The sequence below is a fragment of the Ziziphus jujuba genome, chromosome 7 (assembly GCF_031755915.1).
Source record: "Ziziphus jujuba cultivar Dongzao chromosome 7, ASM3175591v1".
NCBI lineage: Eukaryota > Viridiplantae > Streptophyta > Magnoliopsida > Rosales > Rhamnaceae > Ziziphus > Ziziphus jujuba.
In genome coordinates this window covers 1,548,618-1,567,155 of record NC_083385.1, presented here as the reverse complement: position 1 = coordinate 1,567,155, position 18,538 = coordinate 1,548,618, and the positions used below count along the sequence as shown (strand labels likewise).

The 18,538-nt window shown below is 34.3% G+C and overlaps 5 protein-coding genes across 5 annotated transcripts; 2 read left to right on the top strand and 3 right to left on the bottom strand.

The window, feature by feature from the left end:
• The first annotated feature begins 2,301 nt into the window (after positions 1 to 2,301).
• Positions 2,302 to 6,749, top strand: LOC107423920 (O-fucosyltransferase 35). Its single transcript, XM_016033574.4, has 9 exons — positions 2,302 to 3,077; positions 3,617 to 3,760; positions 3,843 to 3,915; positions 4,036 to 4,106; positions 4,198 to 4,286; positions 4,524 to 4,656; positions 5,001 to 5,233; positions 5,439 to 5,915; positions 6,048 to 6,749. Exons 1-9 carry the CDS (start codon positions 2,550 to 2,552, stop codon positions 6,247 to 6,249), a joined length of 1,950 nt encoding a protein of 649 aa, XP_015889060.3. The 5' UTR covers positions 2,302 to 2,549; the 3' UTR covers positions 6,250 to 6,749.
• A 429-nt stretch (positions 6,750 to 7,178) lies between these two features.
• LOC107423921 (MOB kinase activator-like 1A) lies at positions 7,179 to 9,841 on the bottom strand. The gene is made up of 7 exons (XM_016033575.4): positions 9,547 to 9,841; positions 9,142 to 9,190; positions 8,935 to 9,043; positions 8,657 to 8,750; positions 8,144 to 8,277; positions 7,887 to 8,050; positions 7,179 to 7,509 (listed from the first exon to the last, which is right to left on the bottom strand). The coding sequence occupies exons 1-7, from the start codon at positions 9,570 to 9,572 to the stop codon at positions 7,438 to 7,440; spliced, it is 648 nt and encodes a 215-aa protein (XP_015889061.1). The 5' UTR covers positions 9,573 to 9,841; the 3' UTR covers positions 7,179 to 7,437.
• Positions 9,842 to 11,137: 1,296 nt separating this feature from the next.
• On the top strand, positions 11,138 to 13,030 carry LOC107423874 (pentatricopeptide repeat-containing protein At5g66520). Its single transcript, XM_025076500.3, has one exon. The coding sequence runs from the start codon at positions 11,138 to 11,140 to the stop codon at positions 13,028 to 13,030; it is 1,893 nt and encodes a 630-aa protein (XP_024932268.3).
• A 791-nt stretch (positions 13,031 to 13,821) lies between these two features.
• LOC107423925 (auxin-binding protein ABP19a-like) lies at positions 13,822 to 14,836 on the bottom strand. Its single transcript, XM_016033579.4, has one exon. The coding sequence runs from the start codon at positions 14,760 to 14,762 to the stop codon at positions 14,106 to 14,108; it is 657 nt and encodes a 218-aa protein (XP_015889065.3). The 5' UTR covers positions 14,763 to 14,836; the 3' UTR covers positions 13,822 to 14,105.
• A 1,724-nt stretch (positions 14,837 to 16,560) lies between these two features.
• LOC107423888 (germin-like protein) lies at positions 16,561 to 17,550 on the bottom strand. The gene has a single exon (XM_016033539.3). The coding sequence runs from the start codon at positions 17,472 to 17,474 to the stop codon at positions 16,830 to 16,832; it is 645 nt and encodes a 214-aa protein (XP_015889025.1). The 5' UTR covers positions 17,475 to 17,550; the 3' UTR covers positions 16,561 to 16,829.
• Between the last annotated feature and the right edge of the window lie 988 nt (positions 17,551 to 18,538).

Sequence of the window (18,538 nt, the reverse complement as noted above, 5' to 3'; positions counted from 1 at the left end):
TTTTATGTTTTTGTTTTATTAAAGATGTATTTTTTGTTTTTAAAAAATTAGTAATAGAAAATTATTTTTATAAAATTTTTAATTTATAATATTTTTTAGTTATTAAATATTATATTAGTGATAAAATATTAATTTAAAATTAAATTTAAATGGGTTGTAATAGGTGTATAATCGTGTCGGGTTGAAATTGACACGTTTAATAAATGGGTCGTAACGGGTAAATTTCGAGTTAAACAGGTCAATCCGAAAATGACACGATTAATAATCGTGTTGACCCGATTATGACTCGAACCTATTTATAATAAATCCAAACCCATTTATTCCGTATCGCGTGTCATGATCCAAATTGCCAGATCTAATTTCAAGGCGTCCAATCATTTAAAAATAACGTGTAGGAGATTAGATTTACCAAAAAAAAACGTGCAGGAGATTAGTTTCACCTCAAAAAAAAAAAAAAAAAGTGGAGGAGATTAGAATGGCATTACATTTACATACAAGATTCACATCATCAACTCACATTTTCCATCAAGTATAGTGCTCTTATCATTGCTGTTTTTAACGAACTAATACTAAAAATTAATTTCATTTTTATATCTCTAATTTTAAAAATTTTACAATTTGTTATAAATTAATTTAATTTTCTATTTAACAAATATATGGATAATTTCTATCCATATAAATGTGTTTTTATTGGTGAGCATATAAACTGGTCGAGGGATAAAAGATAAAATTAAAGTGAAATCTATATCAATGAAATCTATATCGAGGAAACCTTACTTATATATTTGTTAAATTAGAAATTAAATTAATTTGTAATAAATTAAAAAAATAAATATTTAAATCGTAAAATTCTAAAGTTAAGATATCAAATCCAATTGACCTTGATAATAATATATTAGAAATAGTATAAAATAGAATACTAATAATGTTTTTTTGTGTTTTTTTTTTTTTTTTTTTTTTTAAAATATCTATATGAAACTGCCAAACTAGGAATCTGAATTTTCTAAAGCTAAAAGAAGAAATGTTTCCTTTGGCCTTGTAACCGTACGTTCAGCATTCTGTTAAACAACTCGGTCAAAAACTGTGAAATGGCTCTTTAGCCCCTCGCCTACAACTTTGTAAACTGCGGGTAAAAAACAGAGGCGGACACACTAATTGCGTCTTTCTAAGTCAAAATTGGTGGGCTTCAAATAATTTGCACTTTTGAACTCCAGAGTCCAGACGGTTTAGCAACTTTTATTCCACTTTTTTCTTTTTTTATCTAAAACAACTTTTTATTCATTAAAAAAAAAAAAAAACAACTTTTATACCACTTTAATTTCGTTAATATAAGTATACCAATAGATCAAATCCACACTATTTTTCTTTTTTTGCTTTTATCATTTATCCCTTGTTTCTTTCACACACGTATATATTTGAATATTGTTCTAAATTTTCATTAGTAGAAGATAATGGAGGAATAACAAGAAAAAACAAAATATTAATATAAAAAAATTATTAATCTTTCATTTTCAATATTTGATACCTTTATACCCACTGAATTACAATATAGTGCATTTAATGACACAAATAAAAAAGAAAAAAAAGAAACTCCAAGATCTGAAAAGAAAATGACAATATATATATATATATATATATTTTATGACAATAGAGCTCCTGACATGAAACAATTGTCCCATTGGTAAATGTTTATGAAGTCCTCCATATAAAAACGTTATAATTTTGTTTCCTATTACAAAACTTACATGATAAAGTCATTTTCACTTGGTGCATGACCTGACTAGTAAATGTACAAATAAATTGATCATAACTCTGCTGACGACCTAAGTTCTTGTTTGTTTTTCAGATTGTATACTTGTTTTTTTTTAATATATATATATATATATATGTATTTTGTTGTCACTGTGACCATTCTATTAATACGTTTCTTATAAATATCTAAAACTAAGATTTCTTTTTCTTTTTTTTTTTAAAGAAACTAAGATCATGTGCAGGCAGAAAAAAGATTTTTTAATTATTTTTAAATAATAATACAATGTTAGCTAATTGGTTTGATGAAAATTGACTAATTAGTGATTCTTATATTCAACAACCAGTAGACATATGGACTCAACCAAAAAGGGTAATCCATTCAAAATAATAATAAATAAATAAAAATAAAAAGGGTAACCAAGTATTATCTTTTTACAAAAACATAAAAAAATAATTAAAAAAATATTATGGGACATATTCCATTATTTGATCCACGTTAACTCGGTGGCGAGGATCCAACATTTTAGGGGAACTTTTCTATTTTTGAGGGAAAAAAAAAAAAAAAAAAAGGAACTTTTTAGTGTCAAAATTGTCAATACCCAAATAACAATGGGCAAGAAGCAGAGCACCCAAAATTCACAGCGCACCCAATAAGTGCATACAATTCATCATTCATGATATAGCAGAAAGTTCGGATTTCGGAGAGAAAAGAGGAGTTTGGGATATACCATCTTTCCTCTCTGTGTTCCGTGAATGGCCATTTTATCCCAAGCCAATCACCATTAATCATAGAGGATATGGGTCACCATCATCACAACCACCACCACAACACCAGCGATGGTGTTTCTCAGCGTGTCAACAGTCCGAGATTCTCGGGTCCAATGACTCGCCGAGCACCTTCATTCAAGCGCAACGCTAATAACTTACACAACAACAGTGGCGGCAATCACAACAACCACAACAGCAACAGCAGTAGTAGTAATAGCGGCGGTGGGCTCAGCGCCCACCATGAGATTGAGCTCCAGCTCAACTCACCCAGATCTGAAATTGGCAATAACTCAGTTTCCGTTGACGGGTTTGACTCGGTTTTGGATAGGAGACAAACCCATCATCTGAGTCAGAGAGTTCATGCCGGTGTTGTTCGTAGCTTGTTGAGGAAGCCCATTATTGGATCTATGGTTGTGGATTTCGGATTGAGGGAAAGGAAGAAGCTTGGACATTGGATGTTCTTGGTCTTCTGTGGGTTGTGCGTGTTTTTGGGTGTCTTGAAGATTTGTGCCACTGGCTGGTTTGGATCTGCCCTTGAAAAAGCTGGGTCCAATCAGGTTGGTTGAATTAATATGCATGATTACTATCGTATTTGTGGCCTGTTTTCGAGTTTTAGATTTAATATGCTGTTTCTGATTCATACTTAAGCTATAAATTTAGAACGGTTGGTAAAAAGCTTAAATTTCTAAAACTGGTATATTTTAAATTTTGTTTGTTGAGTTTTAGATGGATCAACGTGACAATGCAATTTTACAAAGACAAACGCTTTTTTTTATTCGGTGATTGTCCCTTTTAGATTTTAAAAGTATTTTAATTTTATTTTTTCTATGGGCCAGACAATTCACCCATAAATTATAGTTTTTCTTCGATGATATTTTGTTTGGTACTTTACTGATTCTTCTAGTCTTTTTCCCTTTTTTGGATGGAAAAATATGCTAATTATCTTTCAGTAATTCGTGAGACCTTTTGTGTTTATGTGTGAGTAAAGTATTAAACAACATATTATTTTATTACATTATTGAATTTGGTCTGTTTATCTGTTTGTTTCTGCACTATATTTTGTTCTTATATCTGGATTATTCTGCTTTGTAAACAGAACTCATTGGACTACATCAATCGTCTAAATCTGATAGACCACGATTCTCATGGTTACAGATACAGCGAGGGAGTAGTTGATGTTGAAAGAACTCTAATGATGGTAGAATCAGATATAGTCGTTGGCCAGAACAGCGAGGCCAAAGTAAGTTTTGCTTAACTTGAGAATGAAGGACCCTTAACAAGCTTTCCTTTTGTTTCATTTGCTAAATTTTTCCCTGTTTCAGCACTCTGATATCTGGTCCAAACCTGACAGCGAGAATTTCACTAGATGCATTGACCAGCCAAAAAACCACAAAGGTATATGGGTTATGCAGTGCCTCTCTTTCTTTCTCTCTCTCTGTCCTCTGGTTGAGTGTGAATTGTGCTTTATTTTGATTTTTTTAACTTGTTTCTCTTTCTTGATTGCTCTTTTGCCAGTGCTAGACATGAAGACTAATGGATACATTCTTATAAATGCTAATGGCGGTTTGAATCAGATGAGATTTGGGGTCTGGCTATTGTGTGTTTTGATTATTTGCGCAGACTCATATTGTGATTAGATGAACAATAGTCTGATTTATGAAAAATTTTAGAGTGCAGATTTGTGATATGGTTGCTGTTGCTAAGATTATGAAGGCGACACTTGTACTACCTTCACTTGATCATACGTCCTACTGGGCTGATGAGAGGTTTGTCAGCTTGTGTATTTATGTAGCTGGATTAGTTAATTGGCTGTAAAATGTTATGACCCTGTTAAAATTTGGTCTTTTGATATTGTTGTATGAGTTAAAAGAGTGCAAACTTTTCTTTGCACATGTACTTTTCACCTCTTAATTTAATGTTTTATGTTTCTTATTTCTCCATATTCTGTGCATTTAATTTTTAGTATATTATCCGAGCTAACTGTGTTGTCTATATGTTACCAGTGGCTTTAAAGATCTTTTTGATTGGCGGCACTTCATTGAGACACTGAAGGATGATGTCCACATAGTTGAGACTTTACCACTTGCTTATGCTGGAATTGAGCCTTTCAACAAAACACCAATATCTTGGTCTAAGGTCTTAATAAGCTTGTCTTATATATATATATATATATATGTATGTATATATTTTAACTCTTATTTCTTGTAATAAGATGATCTGGTCGTGAAGGATTGAGTGTTAGACCTTTTTCATACAGCACATATGGCTATACGGCACATTTGAAGTCTTTTGAGCGGCCAATATATGTGTTACAAAATGATTCAGTTATTGTTTACCATGATACATGCATATGCACTGTCTTTGCATATGAGTGGTGATGCTTCACTATAACCCTAATGTACCATGCTATGCATTTCTCATCCATTTGTAACTTTCTCTTTAGTTGATTACTGCCAGCTGATATCTGTTCTTGTGGTCAGGTTAGTTATTACAAACACGAAATCCTCCCACTGTTGAAGCAACACAAAGTAATCTATTTTACTCATACTGATTCTCGGCTTGCCAACAATGGGATTCCAAATTCTATACAAAAGCTGAGGTGCCGTGTCAATTACAGGGCATTGAAATATTCAGCTCCTACAGAACAACTTGGAACCACCTTGGTTTCTAGAATGCGACAGAATGGAAAACCTTATCTTGCTTTACATTTGAGGTAAGTATCCATAACTTGTATTTCAAGGTGAATTTAGGATTATCAATTCAATCTTCCTTTTTTCTTCACATTTGAAATGTGATACTGAGCTATTTTATTATTATTATTATTATTATTAATATAAATTTGCTACTGAGAAATTCCAGTTTTTATTAACTTTTATACCTCCTATTTTGTGAGTGTAATTTCTTTTCTCTCACTTTAGGTATGAGAAGGATATGCTTGCATTTACAGGCTGCAGTCACAGTTTGACTGCAGAAGAAGACGATGAACTACGTACGATGAGGTATGAAGTCAGCCACTGGAAGGAGAAGGAGATTAATGGGACTGAGAGAAGGTTGCTTGGTGGCTGCCCGTTGACCCCTAGGGAGACTTCACTTTTACTCAAAGGGTTGGGTTTTCCATCCAGCACCAGGATTTACTTGGTTGCTGGTGAAGCTTATGGAAATGGAAGTATGCAATATCTTAAGGATGACTTCCCACACATCTTTTCTCACGCAACTCTCACTACAGAAGAAGAGCTTGGTCCTTTCAAAAATCATCAGAATATGTTGGCTGGTCTAGACTATGTCGTTGCTTTACAGAGTGATGTTTTTGTTTATACTTATGATGGAAATATGGCCAAGGCAGTTCAAGGTCATAGGCGCTTCGAGAACTTTAAAAAGACTATTAATCCTGACAAGTAACTCACCTACCTATATCCTTCCATGCATCCACTTACTCTAATTTAGTGGAGCATTTTTATTTATCTTTGATGATTTTTCATTTTTTACATTTGCAGCACTAAATAATTGTCGCTTTATTGTTTTTGCAGGATGAATTTTGTGAAACTTGTTGATCAGTTTGATGAAGGAAAAATTTCATGGAAGAAATTCAGTTCCAAAGTGAAAAAGCTTCATATAGACAAAGTTGGAGCTCCGTATATGAGGGAGCCTGGAGAGTGTCCGAAGCTGGAGGAAAGTTTTTATGCAAATCCCCTTCCTGGATGTATCTGTGAAACGGGATGGGAAAAATAGGAGGCTAGATTGAAGTGCTGACATTGCGGTTCATGCTCTAATTTCAGCTGCATCCAAAAGACATGGATGGGGTTTGTTGCTGTAGTTCAAACATATTTCCCGAGGAAGTCAGGATTCGAAACTTCCTAATTCAGGAAACTCTTGGATGGGAATCGGCATTGCTCAACTATGGTAAAAGTTTTTGGAACATAAGGAATTAATACAAATACAAGAAGGTTGGAGTCATTATCTAATTCTTGGTTCCATCAAGGTCTAACTCATTCTTACTATATGCAACCGAAATGTAAAAACATTCAGAACAAGGAACCAAAAAAAAAAAAAAGAAAAAAAAAAAGAAAGAATTTCCTCTCTACTGTACCTCTTTTTAATTTTTAATTTTTTTTGGTTATAATGGATTACACTATGGAAATTAAGTATCAGAGAATCTTGTGTTACATGTCTAAAAGGTTGAACCAAAATTAATGTGCATTTTCATGAGAGAACGCATCTTATTTGAGGAATTTGTTTTTCTCCTCTGCGTTAAAGTTATTTGGAATTTCACTAACCGTTGCGGATAAGTTTTGAATGGTATAATTAATTATATCATAATTTGTATATTCTAATGAAATTGAATTTACTGTTTTTAACCTCAGTTATAAATCTAAATCTAATCGTAAAGATAATATGTTGAGAGGATTACTAAGTTTTGTGAAACAATGGGTGGCAATTTAAATTTAACGGCTAGGGCACCCGAACGAATTGCAACAACATTGAGCACCACCACTCGAAGGAATTGCAATATTGATCACAAATATTGTTTTAAAAATAATAATTATGGAACTTATAACCAATTTTAAAAGAGTTAAAAAAAAGAAAAAAAAAGAAAAAAAAAGAAAATCGATTTACCATAACCGTGTGCTACTACCATGGCTTATAGATGACAATAATAAAAAAGAAAACCAACACTATATTCTGATTCAAAGTAGTTATAAACATTGTGACAAGGAAGAAGAGAGAGAAATATAATAGGCTAGACCAAAATTGTGCTTTTTCACGAAAGAAGGCGTTTCATTCGAACAAATTTACATTGCAAAACAGTTCAGAAAAATATTTATCGTGATGTTCCCAGGCCTCACCACAAATCCCTAACTAAAAGTGAAAAAAGAAAAAGAAAAAAGAAAAATAGAAAAACAATCATTAGTGAGAGCACTATAGTTGTAGAATAGACTCAACGAGGTCGTAAAGAGGTGCAAGCTCTGCTTCATCAATCAATCGAAATTCCTGCATTATAATGCAGCATATTAGCTTATATGCCTACTAAGAATTGCTATAATCTCCAAAGTTTTACAAATTAAAATTGTTTGTAATACGCTAGAGAAATTTAAAAAAAAGAAAAGAAAATGTTCTCAGAATACTGATGCCTAGACTAGCACTAAGCACCAATCATTCCATACAGCATTGCTCAACACTAACATTTTGTCATGCCACTTTTGAACCTAATATGAATTGGCTTGAAGACAACTACATGATGAGGATAAAAAAGGGAGAGCCACAATGAGCTCTGTGAAACTAACATAGGCTAGTTCTCAAAATATTATAAAAGTTTTAAGAAATGATTTGCCAATTACAAACAAAACAAAACAACACATATAACTCACCCATGTGAAGAGGACGAAATGCTTAAAGCAAGTATTAAGATGAGCTTCTTCCTTCAAACTCACTATCTTCTGAAAATGCGAATGGTAGATATGTGCATATACACGGAACAATCTCTTAAAAATTGTCTTCACTACATCTTGGAAATTGGGAGGAAAAGGTGCACCTATACCACATTATTGTCCAATTAAGTTGTGCCAAGTGGCTTGTAGATATAGCAAAAACAAAGTGCTTCAATCAAATGAGCGGTTTTATTTACCCAATTTTTGAGGAAATATTGATTCATCGTCTAGCTGAACTTCAATCCAGTCCATTAAATAGTCTACATATTTCGGAGCAGAGACCTCTATTGGTCTTTTAACTGTTACTCCGTCAGCCCATAAATATTTGTACCTGTAGAAAGTGTAGATAAACCGTGTACTCGATCAACGAATATATGCACTAATTTATAAAGGGTAGAGCATAAATGTTAATTATTTGCTTATCAAAATGAAGGAACATAAGGATCTAGCAAAAGATTGACCAGGCTGACAAGAAAATTGAAGTGCCTAGCATTGAAAGAATCTGCTTTTTGAGCAACAGATGAATTTTCTAATCCAATCTCAGTAATTTTTATCACACAAATGATATCCATTTTATTTTCTAAAAGCAGTGTTTTCCTTGATAAAGCATTAAAATGAATCAAAATCTCTATATATATATATAGATAATTAAAAAAAAAAAAAAAAGAAGAAGGAAAAAGTGAAGTTGGTTGGAAGGATCAGGAACTAACTTTGATCCTGCAGTCATTTTAGGGCAACTGGATTGTGTGCAGAATTCAGTAAGAGTACCATAGAGTATGTTAACTTGGTTGAAAAAGTCAACCGCTGTAATAGAAAGATCAAAGAACAAAAATTAGAAGAAGTTAAATATATTACAAAAGGCAATATATATTCAAATAGTGTAACAATGCAGAGGAATTTGTGAAACACATAGCTAAAACTCTACTAAATTAATCAAAATCCATAGTAGCCGATGAAGGAAAACGATATGGAGAGTGATGAATCTTACTGTTTACTGCCAGCCATTCATAAATATCTTCTCCAGGAGGCAATCTTACAGCTTCTCTCAGGTTTCCACTGCCCAAAGAAGCATTAATATGGTTCTGAAGCTGAGCGCCCTGCAATTTGACAAGAAATACTTGGCATTGGCTAAACAATAAGCCCCACTTCAACATCACCGACAATAATTTATAAACCGTATAAGCATGACTTATACCTTACTTCCTGATGGAGCACTCTTCTGTGGACGAAACGTTTTCTGGTTTCTGTAGCAAACATTGTTCATGATTCAGAAAAAAATTATTTGACCCAGAAAAAAAAAAAAAAAAAGAGAGAGAAAAACGGGTGTTTTAGCCGTATATTATGAAAACGATAACAACGAGCATTCAGGTTCAAGCATTAAACAAGCAAACAAAGTATACCACACCCCCACAAGATATTTTCAGGAAAAATAAAGATTCTTTTTTTTTTTTTGGTTTGAATATGAGTTAGCTTCCTGTTTTTGCACAATCACAAATTTTTTATTCTAAACTTACATCTATAAGTTGCAACATAAAGAGAATTTTAAAAATTGATCGCTCTAAAGAAACTGAATTTTGTGAAAAGCACAGTGAAAACATACCTGCTTCCTAGGCCAAAGAGACTCATGGTGTCCCTTTCTTTCTATCTGTGTATCAGAAACCCGGGACAAACTATGAAAAAATAAAGAAAATGCTTACGCAGAGATTAACTAGCTATATATACGGGGAGAGAGAGAGAGAGTCTGTCTCTGTGCTTGACTTGGCAATTGCCAGTCTGTCATTTCTGTCCATCTCTCTTTCAGAGCCAGCCAAGAACCTTTTGCTTCCTTTCTTTTCCATATGCCAACTTGCTGATCTGGCTTGCCCTCCTTTTTCTTTTCTTTTTTATTTTTAAACAAAAAAAAAAAAAAAAAAGAACAGAGAATTTTTTCTTTCATTATTTGTTTTCTTTAATAGATAATGAAAAAGAGGCTTCCATGTGACATATATATCTCAAGCATGAAGCACCTTCAGAAATATGGCTAACTGATAATTCAGTGTTCGGTATTGGACCCACAAAGATTTGAGGGTCAGATGTTGATATTCTAAGATATTATCATGGATTTGTTGCTTGTATTTGGAATTTTGGGTAAATATATATATAATATTAATGATTAATAATTTTTAGTACTATATATATTTTTAGAGTCGAAAAATGATGTTTGTCAAATTGACAAATTGAAAAAAAAAAAAAAAAAGAAGAAAGAGGATAGAGGGCGCTTGATGATTCAGCATCTGATTGGTTAATTATTAGAATTTAATGTATGTAAATGTGGGGCCAACAAAATGATATGCACCTTAGCTGTATTATCTTAGCTAGAAAGAAAAGAAAGTATGTATATTTTTCAAACAAGCATCTTAGCTGTGTTAGAAAAGCGGCAGAATACCAAAACAATTTAAAATAAATAAAAAATAATTACGCAGAGGAGCAAATGATGGTTGGGAATTTATCTTGATCCAACAATCAAGTTGTTGGAATAGGGTCTCTTTTCTTTTATTTTTTGAGGAGAGAAAAATGAGCAATAATGTATTTTTTTGGGTCAAATATTAAATTATTGCATTATTATTCTAACTACCATATTCGATTAATTATTAAAAAAAAAAATATTCGACTAAATTTCATATTCTTATCCTATTATATATATATATATATATATTCCTTATTCAACTTTACATTTCCTTTAATTTTGTAAAAAGAATTTTAAAATTCATTGAGTCAGTCACAGGAACAAAAGTACCAAATTATTGATCTTTTCATTTTTATTTTAATTCATGAGATAATTTTCTGTAAAATATTATTTATTTATTTTTTACATTACTATTTTGCCACTATTGTTAGTTTCATTTCGAGCGGGGAAAAAAGAATAATCATAAAATATCTTGAATTCTATTTAACTCGTTCTTTTTTTAGTTTTAATAAAATAATAAAAACAGAAACACATGAAGAAATAAAGAAAAAGAATAATGTGGGGGACTACTTCCCGCCCGCCAAATGTCTAAGCTGCTCACATAGCCGTTAGAATTACAGGAAAAACAGATTTTTAAATCTCTCATATTTGATTCTTCAAACCTTTACGAAACATCCTCTGTCTGCAGATGTTTGTGAAGCTTCACAGCCTTTCTTTCAATTCAATCTTCCATAAATGCAAAACGATGAAACAATTCAAAGAAGCTCACACCCAGCTCGTCGTCAATGGCCTAACCCACCCATCGCCCTCTCTCAGACCCATCATCTCATTCGCCGCTCTGGACCCTTCCGGTGACATTGATTATGCTCTCCTTCTCCTCTTGCACCAGCCCTCCATTCCTCCATTACTTTTCCTATTCAACACTGTGATCCGAGGCCTTGCACGTGCCGCCGGGGACCGTCCCGCTTTCTTAACAACCTCGTTGCTTGTTTTCAACCGCATGGCTGAGCTTAATCTTGCACCTAATAACTTCACTTTCAATTTTCTCTTACATGGTTGCTCGAACTGTGGTGCATTTGATCTGGGTAGGCAGTTTCATGCCATGTTAGTCAAGAAATTTTTTTATATGGACGTGTTTGTTCGCAATTCGGTTATTCAATTTTACTCGGTGTGCGGCAAACTGGATGATGCGAGATGCGTATTTGACGAAAGTGATGAACTTGATGTTGTTTCGTGGAATTCTATCATTAACGGGTACGTTAGGAATGGTGATATATCGGAGGCTTTGAACCTGTTCGGTAAAATGCCCAAGAGAAGTGACGTTTCTTGGAATAGCGTACTTGGTGGTTTGGTCAAGTTTGGATTTCTAGACAATGCTTATAGGCTTTTTATGGAGATGCCACGTAGAACTTTAGTTTCTTGGGTTATCATGGTTTCTGGGCATGCTCAGAATGGACACCCAAAAGAGGCTTTGGCTTTATTTCGAGAGATGCTATCATTGGATCAGAAACCAAACTCAGCGGTTTTAGTTAGTGTCCTCTCTGCATGTTCACAGCTGGGAGCTTTGGATCATGGTAATTGGGTTTACTCTTATATCCAAAAGGAACATCTGATGATTGATTCAATACTTTCTGCAGCTTTGATCGACATGTATGCCAAATGTGGAAGCATTGGTCTTGCAATGCAAGTGTTCAAATCCTCCAAGGTGAAGGGTGTATCTACTTATACGGCTGCAATATCTGGGTTAGCAATGAATGGACATGGCAAGGAAGCACTTCAGCTTTTCGAAAGAATGAAGGACCAAGGCATTTCGCCAGATAGCGTTTCTTACCTTGCAGTTTTATGTGCTTGTAGTCATGAAGGATGGGTTGACAAGGGATTTCACTATTTTAATTCAATGTTTGATGTATATGGAATTAGACCAGAGTTGGATCACTGTGCCTGCATGGTTGATCTTCTTGGCCGTGCTGGTTTGCTTCAGGAGGCAGAAAGTTTTATTACTTCAATGCCAATTAAACCAGATAGTGCTATATGGGGGGCTCTTCTTGGTGCTTGTAGGCTTCATGGCAATGCAGAAATGGGTCAGAGAGTTGGGCATATGTTGATAAAATATGATAAATACCATGATGGACGCTATGTCCTACTGTCTAATATCTATGCTGAGTCCATGAAAGGTGAAGATGCTGAAGAAGTCAGGAAAACTATGAGAAAGAGAAAAATAATGCGGGTTCCAGGCTATAGTTTGATTGAAGTGGATGGTGCTGTTCATGAGTTTTTGGCTGGAGATAGATCCCATGAAAAAACAGAGGACATCTACTTGGTGTGGGATGCAATTGTTAAAGAGATAAAGAAGTTTGGCTACAATGCAGAGACTAGATCGGTCATGTTTGATGTAGAAGAGGAGGATAAAGAAGCTCTGATTGGATACCACAGTGAGAAACTGGCCTTGGCTTTTGGGTTCATCTGCACAAAGCCTGGATCATTAATACGGATTGTCAAGAATATTCGAATCTGCAACGATTGCCATTCTGCTATTAAGCTTGTATCAAAAGCTTTTAAAAGAAAAATTTCTGTACGAGATCGGAAACGCTATCATCATTTTGAAGAAGGTCGTTGTTCCTGCATGGATTACTGGTGATAAAGCGAAAAGGAAGTCTTAAGGAAAGAACTTGTTTTACAATACAATCTCTCTCTGATGAGGAAAAATAGAAAACTTTCAATTTTATCGAAGAACGATCTCAAACTTTTAAAACGCAGGTATCAATGCTCAAGTGAAAAGGATGTAATAAACCAGTAAAAGTTGGAGACAAATGTCCAATCTATTTTCTGGAGATAATAAGGATCCACGAGGGAAAGCCCTCTGAAGTATCAGTGACTCTGAATGGTGCCAAGGCACAAATCCATATTGGTGGAAAGTCCTTTTCAACTCAAGATTGCATATGCATGGAGTACCCTCCTTTTTAATTTGATGGGGGTAATTGTTCATTCTCCGTGTAACTACAAAATGATCTCTTTCAGATGATATTATGATGGATTTTGTGTAGAGTTATGAATTTTTTAGAATGATCATCACATATGTACAGGCTAGTACAAAATGCCTTTGGTAATCCGAAATGGGCTTGATATAATGATTAGTGTCAGGATTGTTAGTTTGATCAAGGTATAGTCCCTGGAACTTGGGCCTTTAATTGAAATAGAACTTTTCTTTTGAAAAATGTCCGCAAAAGAATAATTTTTGGACATAAATTTTCTATTTTGGAGGTTGGGCAACTGTATTTTTTTTTTTTTTTTTTTCCCAACTTACTAGTTATTTAGAGGTTGTACTTCAGGTTGCATTTAAAAGGAAGAAAAATAAAGTAACCATTTTGTTGAACAGTCCACCATTATTTCATTATTGACTTTCAACTTTCCCCGTAAAAAATGTAAACATAATAAACAACATGCAAACTTTCATATTTAATTGCAAACTGAGAAGGCATCTGCCTTGTTGTTGTTTATTATTCAGAATCCAGACTAAACTCGTTAAACACAACTACTAAAAGCAAAGCAAACAAAAGAAAATAGCTAAATTCTCTTAATACCAATCCCTAATTAGAAGAACCACATGCTTACAGGTCTTCTCAATTACGACAAAGAAACACAGTAGATGCTGATACCAGAGGACAGAAAAGAAACAATCACTGGAATCCTTATGGTAAACTCTGCTGGAGAGCTTAATTAGTGCCACCAAGAACACCCTTAAGCTTTTTAATCACAGCAGGGTCAAGGAAAGTAGTCTCTGCTATTATTTCAGTAGGCAAATTGTTTTTAAACAAAGCATAGTCCAGAATCTGAAGACCCGGGATTGCGCTACTAAAGCTAGCGTAAAAAAGGGCTTTAGTCTTACCTGTATTTATTTGGAAATGCAATAGCCCTTGAGGGAAAACCATAATGTCACCTTTCTGAAGAGTTTTAAAGTAGACATTGTTGGCTGAGGACACAAATCCAGCACAGATTGTCCCGTCCACAACAAGTGCAAGTTCTGAAGCTCCAGGGTGTGTGTGGAATGGGATAACACCACCAGGGGCCAAATCTGCCCGAAGAAGTGAAACTCCAAGGCCATTCAAGCCCGGAAAAACAGATGCAGTTGCAGGGGTCACAGCAGCCTTGATAATATTTGAGGTATTACCAGCAACGCCTAGGCCCGAGAATACGAAATCATTTACTGTAACCTTTGCTTCCTTCTTACAAGAATAGCCAGCAGGGCCTTCAGGAGCTGAATAGTCAGCAACACAGAAGTCCTGCACGGCAGCATTAGAGAAGGAAAAGAGAAAGGAAAAGATTAAGAAGAGAGCTGGGAAACTCATCTTCACCTCGTTCAATAGGTGCATTGCCTTTTTCTTTTTCTTTTTCCAGTGTTTGTGGAAAGAAAAATGGTAGCATTTATAAAGAAACAAGATGGTGTGAATATCTTGGTTCACTGAATATGCTCGTGGATGAGTAATATGTGTGGCAACGTTAGAGGCATCTAGTAATGCTATCCATGGAATACGACAGATTTCAAAATTTGTGTTGCATGTGAATATATGATATTTTCACCATATAACAACAAGAATACTCTTTTGATGTGAAATTCTGTACCAGCAGGATAAGAAATATCTATCATTCATATGCAGTTACTGTTTATGAATCCATGATAATGATCACAGCTTTAGCCACTCACTGAGAAAATTATGTTACCTGCACTACAGGCTTTTTTATAACACAGTGAAATATAATTAATTAGATTTTGATACTAGTATTTATTCTGTGTGTCTAAGTGAAGCATCCAACGCCGTGATTTAGAGATAACAGCAAGTCCATGAGGAACGTCCAAAACTGCTAAAAATCAAAAGTGGACCATGAGCACATGGAGAAGAGATGCATTATAAAGGAGCCGAGCATAAGAAGACATTTTGAGACAGCTAAAGGAGCCTCTGCAAGTCGTCTTGCTCTCACTGCTTTTTTAAATTATGGCCAAGAAACGTGTGGACGTCACAAATACCCAATCTTATGGGGAATCTCCAGATTTCGTTGGGCAAGATTAAAAGGCATTCTTTTGTCCTGAATGGTCGTCGTACCAAACCGAGAAACAGAGAAGGTCTGTCTGGATACTAGCTAGCTAGAATTTACCTTATTGCTGGAAGATATAACTAAAATTATCAGTTTCACTGTTTTACTCAAATTTGGACTGTTCTATGCATTAGCTCTTCAGAATTCGAAAGGATAAAGAATAATTGACCTTGTTATAGAATAAAAGTAAAATTTGCCTTCCGCACACGTCACCAAAGAATGCTATATTTGTGTTTGTTGTTTTCTTTTTTTTTTAATAATAAAATTAAAAATTAAAAAAATTTCCTACTTTTTGAAGCTGATTATTGTATATTTGATGAAGTCCTGTAAAATAGCGGCAAAGGATAAGATTGTGACTGAATAAGGGGGTGATAGCCATATATATTTTGTCGTGGCCGTAGCATGCACGCTTTGGCCCCACAGCCACACTTACGCTGCGAAAGTAAGAAACAAAAAGAAAAACAACCCCTTCTTGAATCTTGATCGTGGACTGCATGCATGCCTCCAAAAATGACCATTGAATTATTAATTATCTACCCTTTCTTCATAAAAATTAACAAATATCTCCGGAGAGAATCTGGATAATCCTCAATTTCTTTGGCCACCTCGATTGTTTATCAACTTTATAACCCAATAAAACTGAAAAGTCTTGACATGACATGAACGAAGCTTCCTAATCAGAAACTCTTGAAATTATAAAATTCAAAATTTGAATAATTTATAGTCATCCAAGAATAATTAATTGCATAAAAGATTTACTCAAATCCTTGTTTTGTAGGGTTTTGACCAAACCAAATGGTAGAAAAACTAGTTGTACAAGTAACATGACTAATTAGTCAATGTCCCTTTTTTTTAGGTTACCAACACGATTGATTGTTTAATTTGAAGTTGAAAATATGATGTTTTTAGATTAATTAGTAATTAATTTATTAATTAACATGAAGAACTTTGAAAGCATTTTGACCGGCTAGAAAAAGAGCGAGAAGGGTTGATGGGCTCATGATATCAGTACTATTTGGACATTTCTGCATCAAACAATATTAATGTGCACTAGATCATTGGTACATGTGACCAGCCTGAACCAAATGTATAATCTATATCTCATTTTACCGTACAATAAAACTACAAGCAAAAGAGGAATGATTACAAAAGAAATACTATGTATTCAATAATGGAAATTTATTTGTGATTTTACCAATATGGTCAATATAATCTATATATGAAAAAACAAACAAACAAAAAAGTGTAGACATGGTACACATTATTTGGAAGAACAAGAAAGAAATTATTTTTGGAGGCTGTCCTTATTGTGATTTTTTCACATAGCATTATAGCTGGATAGCTGCTTAGCCAGAGCCACCGAACAGAGCCTTGAGCCTTCTAATCTCAACAGGGTCAAGGAAAGCAGTGGTAGCAATGTATTCAGTAGGCAAATCGCTTGCAAACAAAGTGTTGGCCAGAATCTCAACACCCGGGTTTTCACTGTTAAAGCTAACAAAGACAAGTGCTTGAGTTGGAGCAATATTCACAGTGAAGTGGAATAGCCCTTGAGGGAAGACAATAATGTCACCCTTTGTGAGATTTTTCAGATACACATCGTTGTTAGAGCTGATAAGCCCGGCAGTTACGTTACCTTCCGAAACAAGCAAGATCTCTGAAGCCCTCGGGTGGCTGTGGAATGGGACAACACCACCAGGTGCCAAATCAGCACGAGCCATTGAAAGTCCAAGCCCATTCACTCCAGGAAACTGAGGTGAGAATCCATTGGTGATAGAAGCCTTGAAGATGTTCGATGTGTTCCCAACAAAGCCTATTCCAGAGTAGACGAAATCGTCGGCAGTAACGTTTTGAGGATCCTTACAGGCATAACCTGAAGGGCTTTGGGGAGCAGAATAGTCTGCTATGCAGAAGTCTTGCACGGCGGCATTAGAGATGGAGACGATCAGGAGGAAAGTACAGATGATGGCAACAGGGGAGATTATCTTCTTCATATTGCTTTTTGTTTAGTACTTGGTTGCTTTTGGTTTTTAAGCTGGTTGGTTTGTGCTTATGGGTGGAATATGATGGGGTTTATATAGGAATTGGAGGTACGTACCTAGCTTAGAAAACCCCTCTCTTTGACCGTTACACGTGTTCTTAGGTCATGCATGATGGGAATTTGATTTTGATAAGTGATTGGAGCTGTTCGGCGTTGATCGGAATGATATATCTATGCATATTTTATGTATATGTGGTTGATATATGTATATTGTTTGTACATATGGTAGATATTATCCATATGGTATATAAGTAGCCGCCGCCGGCGCTGACCAGATGTGTTGTATGTGTTAAATGAGACTTTTCTTCTTATATTTATAATTGACATGCAGCCAAGGAAAATAAATTCATATATTTCAGTCATCTGCTATTACGTACAATGATTTATGTTTATGTTATTTTGAGTTGAGTTAATTCCCTTGATCTTTTTTTTTTTTTTAAAATTTTTTTTTTTATCTGTTTTTACTTTAACGGTACGTGCAAATAAATCGTTTGACCCTTTGACCAAAAATAAAAAATAAAAATCATTTGACCCCAGTGTGAAGGTTATGTGTTCTTGATCAGCTTTGTAACAAAGTTTAATATATATTAGTTCTTTAATTAATTTTGTATTCCTTCCTTTCAAATAAGATGGGATTATTTGATATTTTATATATAAAAGAAAAAAATATATGTAATTGACTTTGGACTCCTCTAAAAAATTATCCAAAAGTCGATTAAAATTATAACTTCTAGGTGTATTATGAAATAAAATCTAAAGAGCCGGACAATACACGCCGTAGAAATACGTGTTTCAGAATTTTATGCAAACGGGTAGAAGAATTCCACGTTTCATTGTCTTCTCAACCACGACAAAGAAACCTTGCCGACATTAATTAACCATTAATAAGTTCCAAACAAAAAAAAAGAAAAAAAAGGGAGTTTGAAATGTGTGGAAGTGTTGGACGCAGATTAGATTCCAATTTTTTGTGTTGCATTGCATGTAAGTTAATTAAATGATAATTTTTTTCACCTTACA

Coding starts and splice junctions, on each gene's coding strand:
- LOC107423920 (XM_016033574.4), top strand. CDS start 2,550: ATGGGTCACCATCATCACAACCACCACCACAACACCAGCGATGGTGTT. Junction 4,657..5,000: donor CACCAATATCTTGGTCTAAG/GTCTTAATAAGC, acceptor TCTTGTGGTCAG/GTTAGTTATTACAAACACGA. Junction 5,916..6,047: donor AAGACTATTAATCCTGACAA/GTAACTCACCTA, acceptor TTGTTTTTGCAG/GATGAATTTTGTGAAACTTG.
- LOC107423921 (XM_016033575.4), bottom strand. CDS start 9,572: ATGAGTCTCTTTGGCCTAGGAAGCAG. Junction 8,751..8,934: donor TGAATGGCTGGCAGTAAACA/GTAAGATTCATC, acceptor TTTCTATTACAG/CGGTTGACTTTTTCAACCAA. Junction 8,278..8,656: donor AAAATGACTGCAGGATCAAA/GTTAGTTCCTGA, acceptor CACTTTCTACAG/GTACAAATATTTATGGGCTG.
- LOC107423874 (XM_025076500.3), top strand. CDS start 11,138: ATGAAACAATTCAAAGAAGCTCACACCCAGCTCGTCGTCAATGGCCTA.
- LOC107423925 (XM_016033579.4), bottom strand. CDS start 14,762: ATGCACCTATTGAACGAGGTGAAGATGAGTTTCCCAGCTCTCTTCTTA.
- LOC107423888 (XM_016033539.3), bottom strand. CDS start 17,474: ATGAAGAAGATAATCTCCCCTGTTGCCATCATCTGTACTTTCCTCCTG.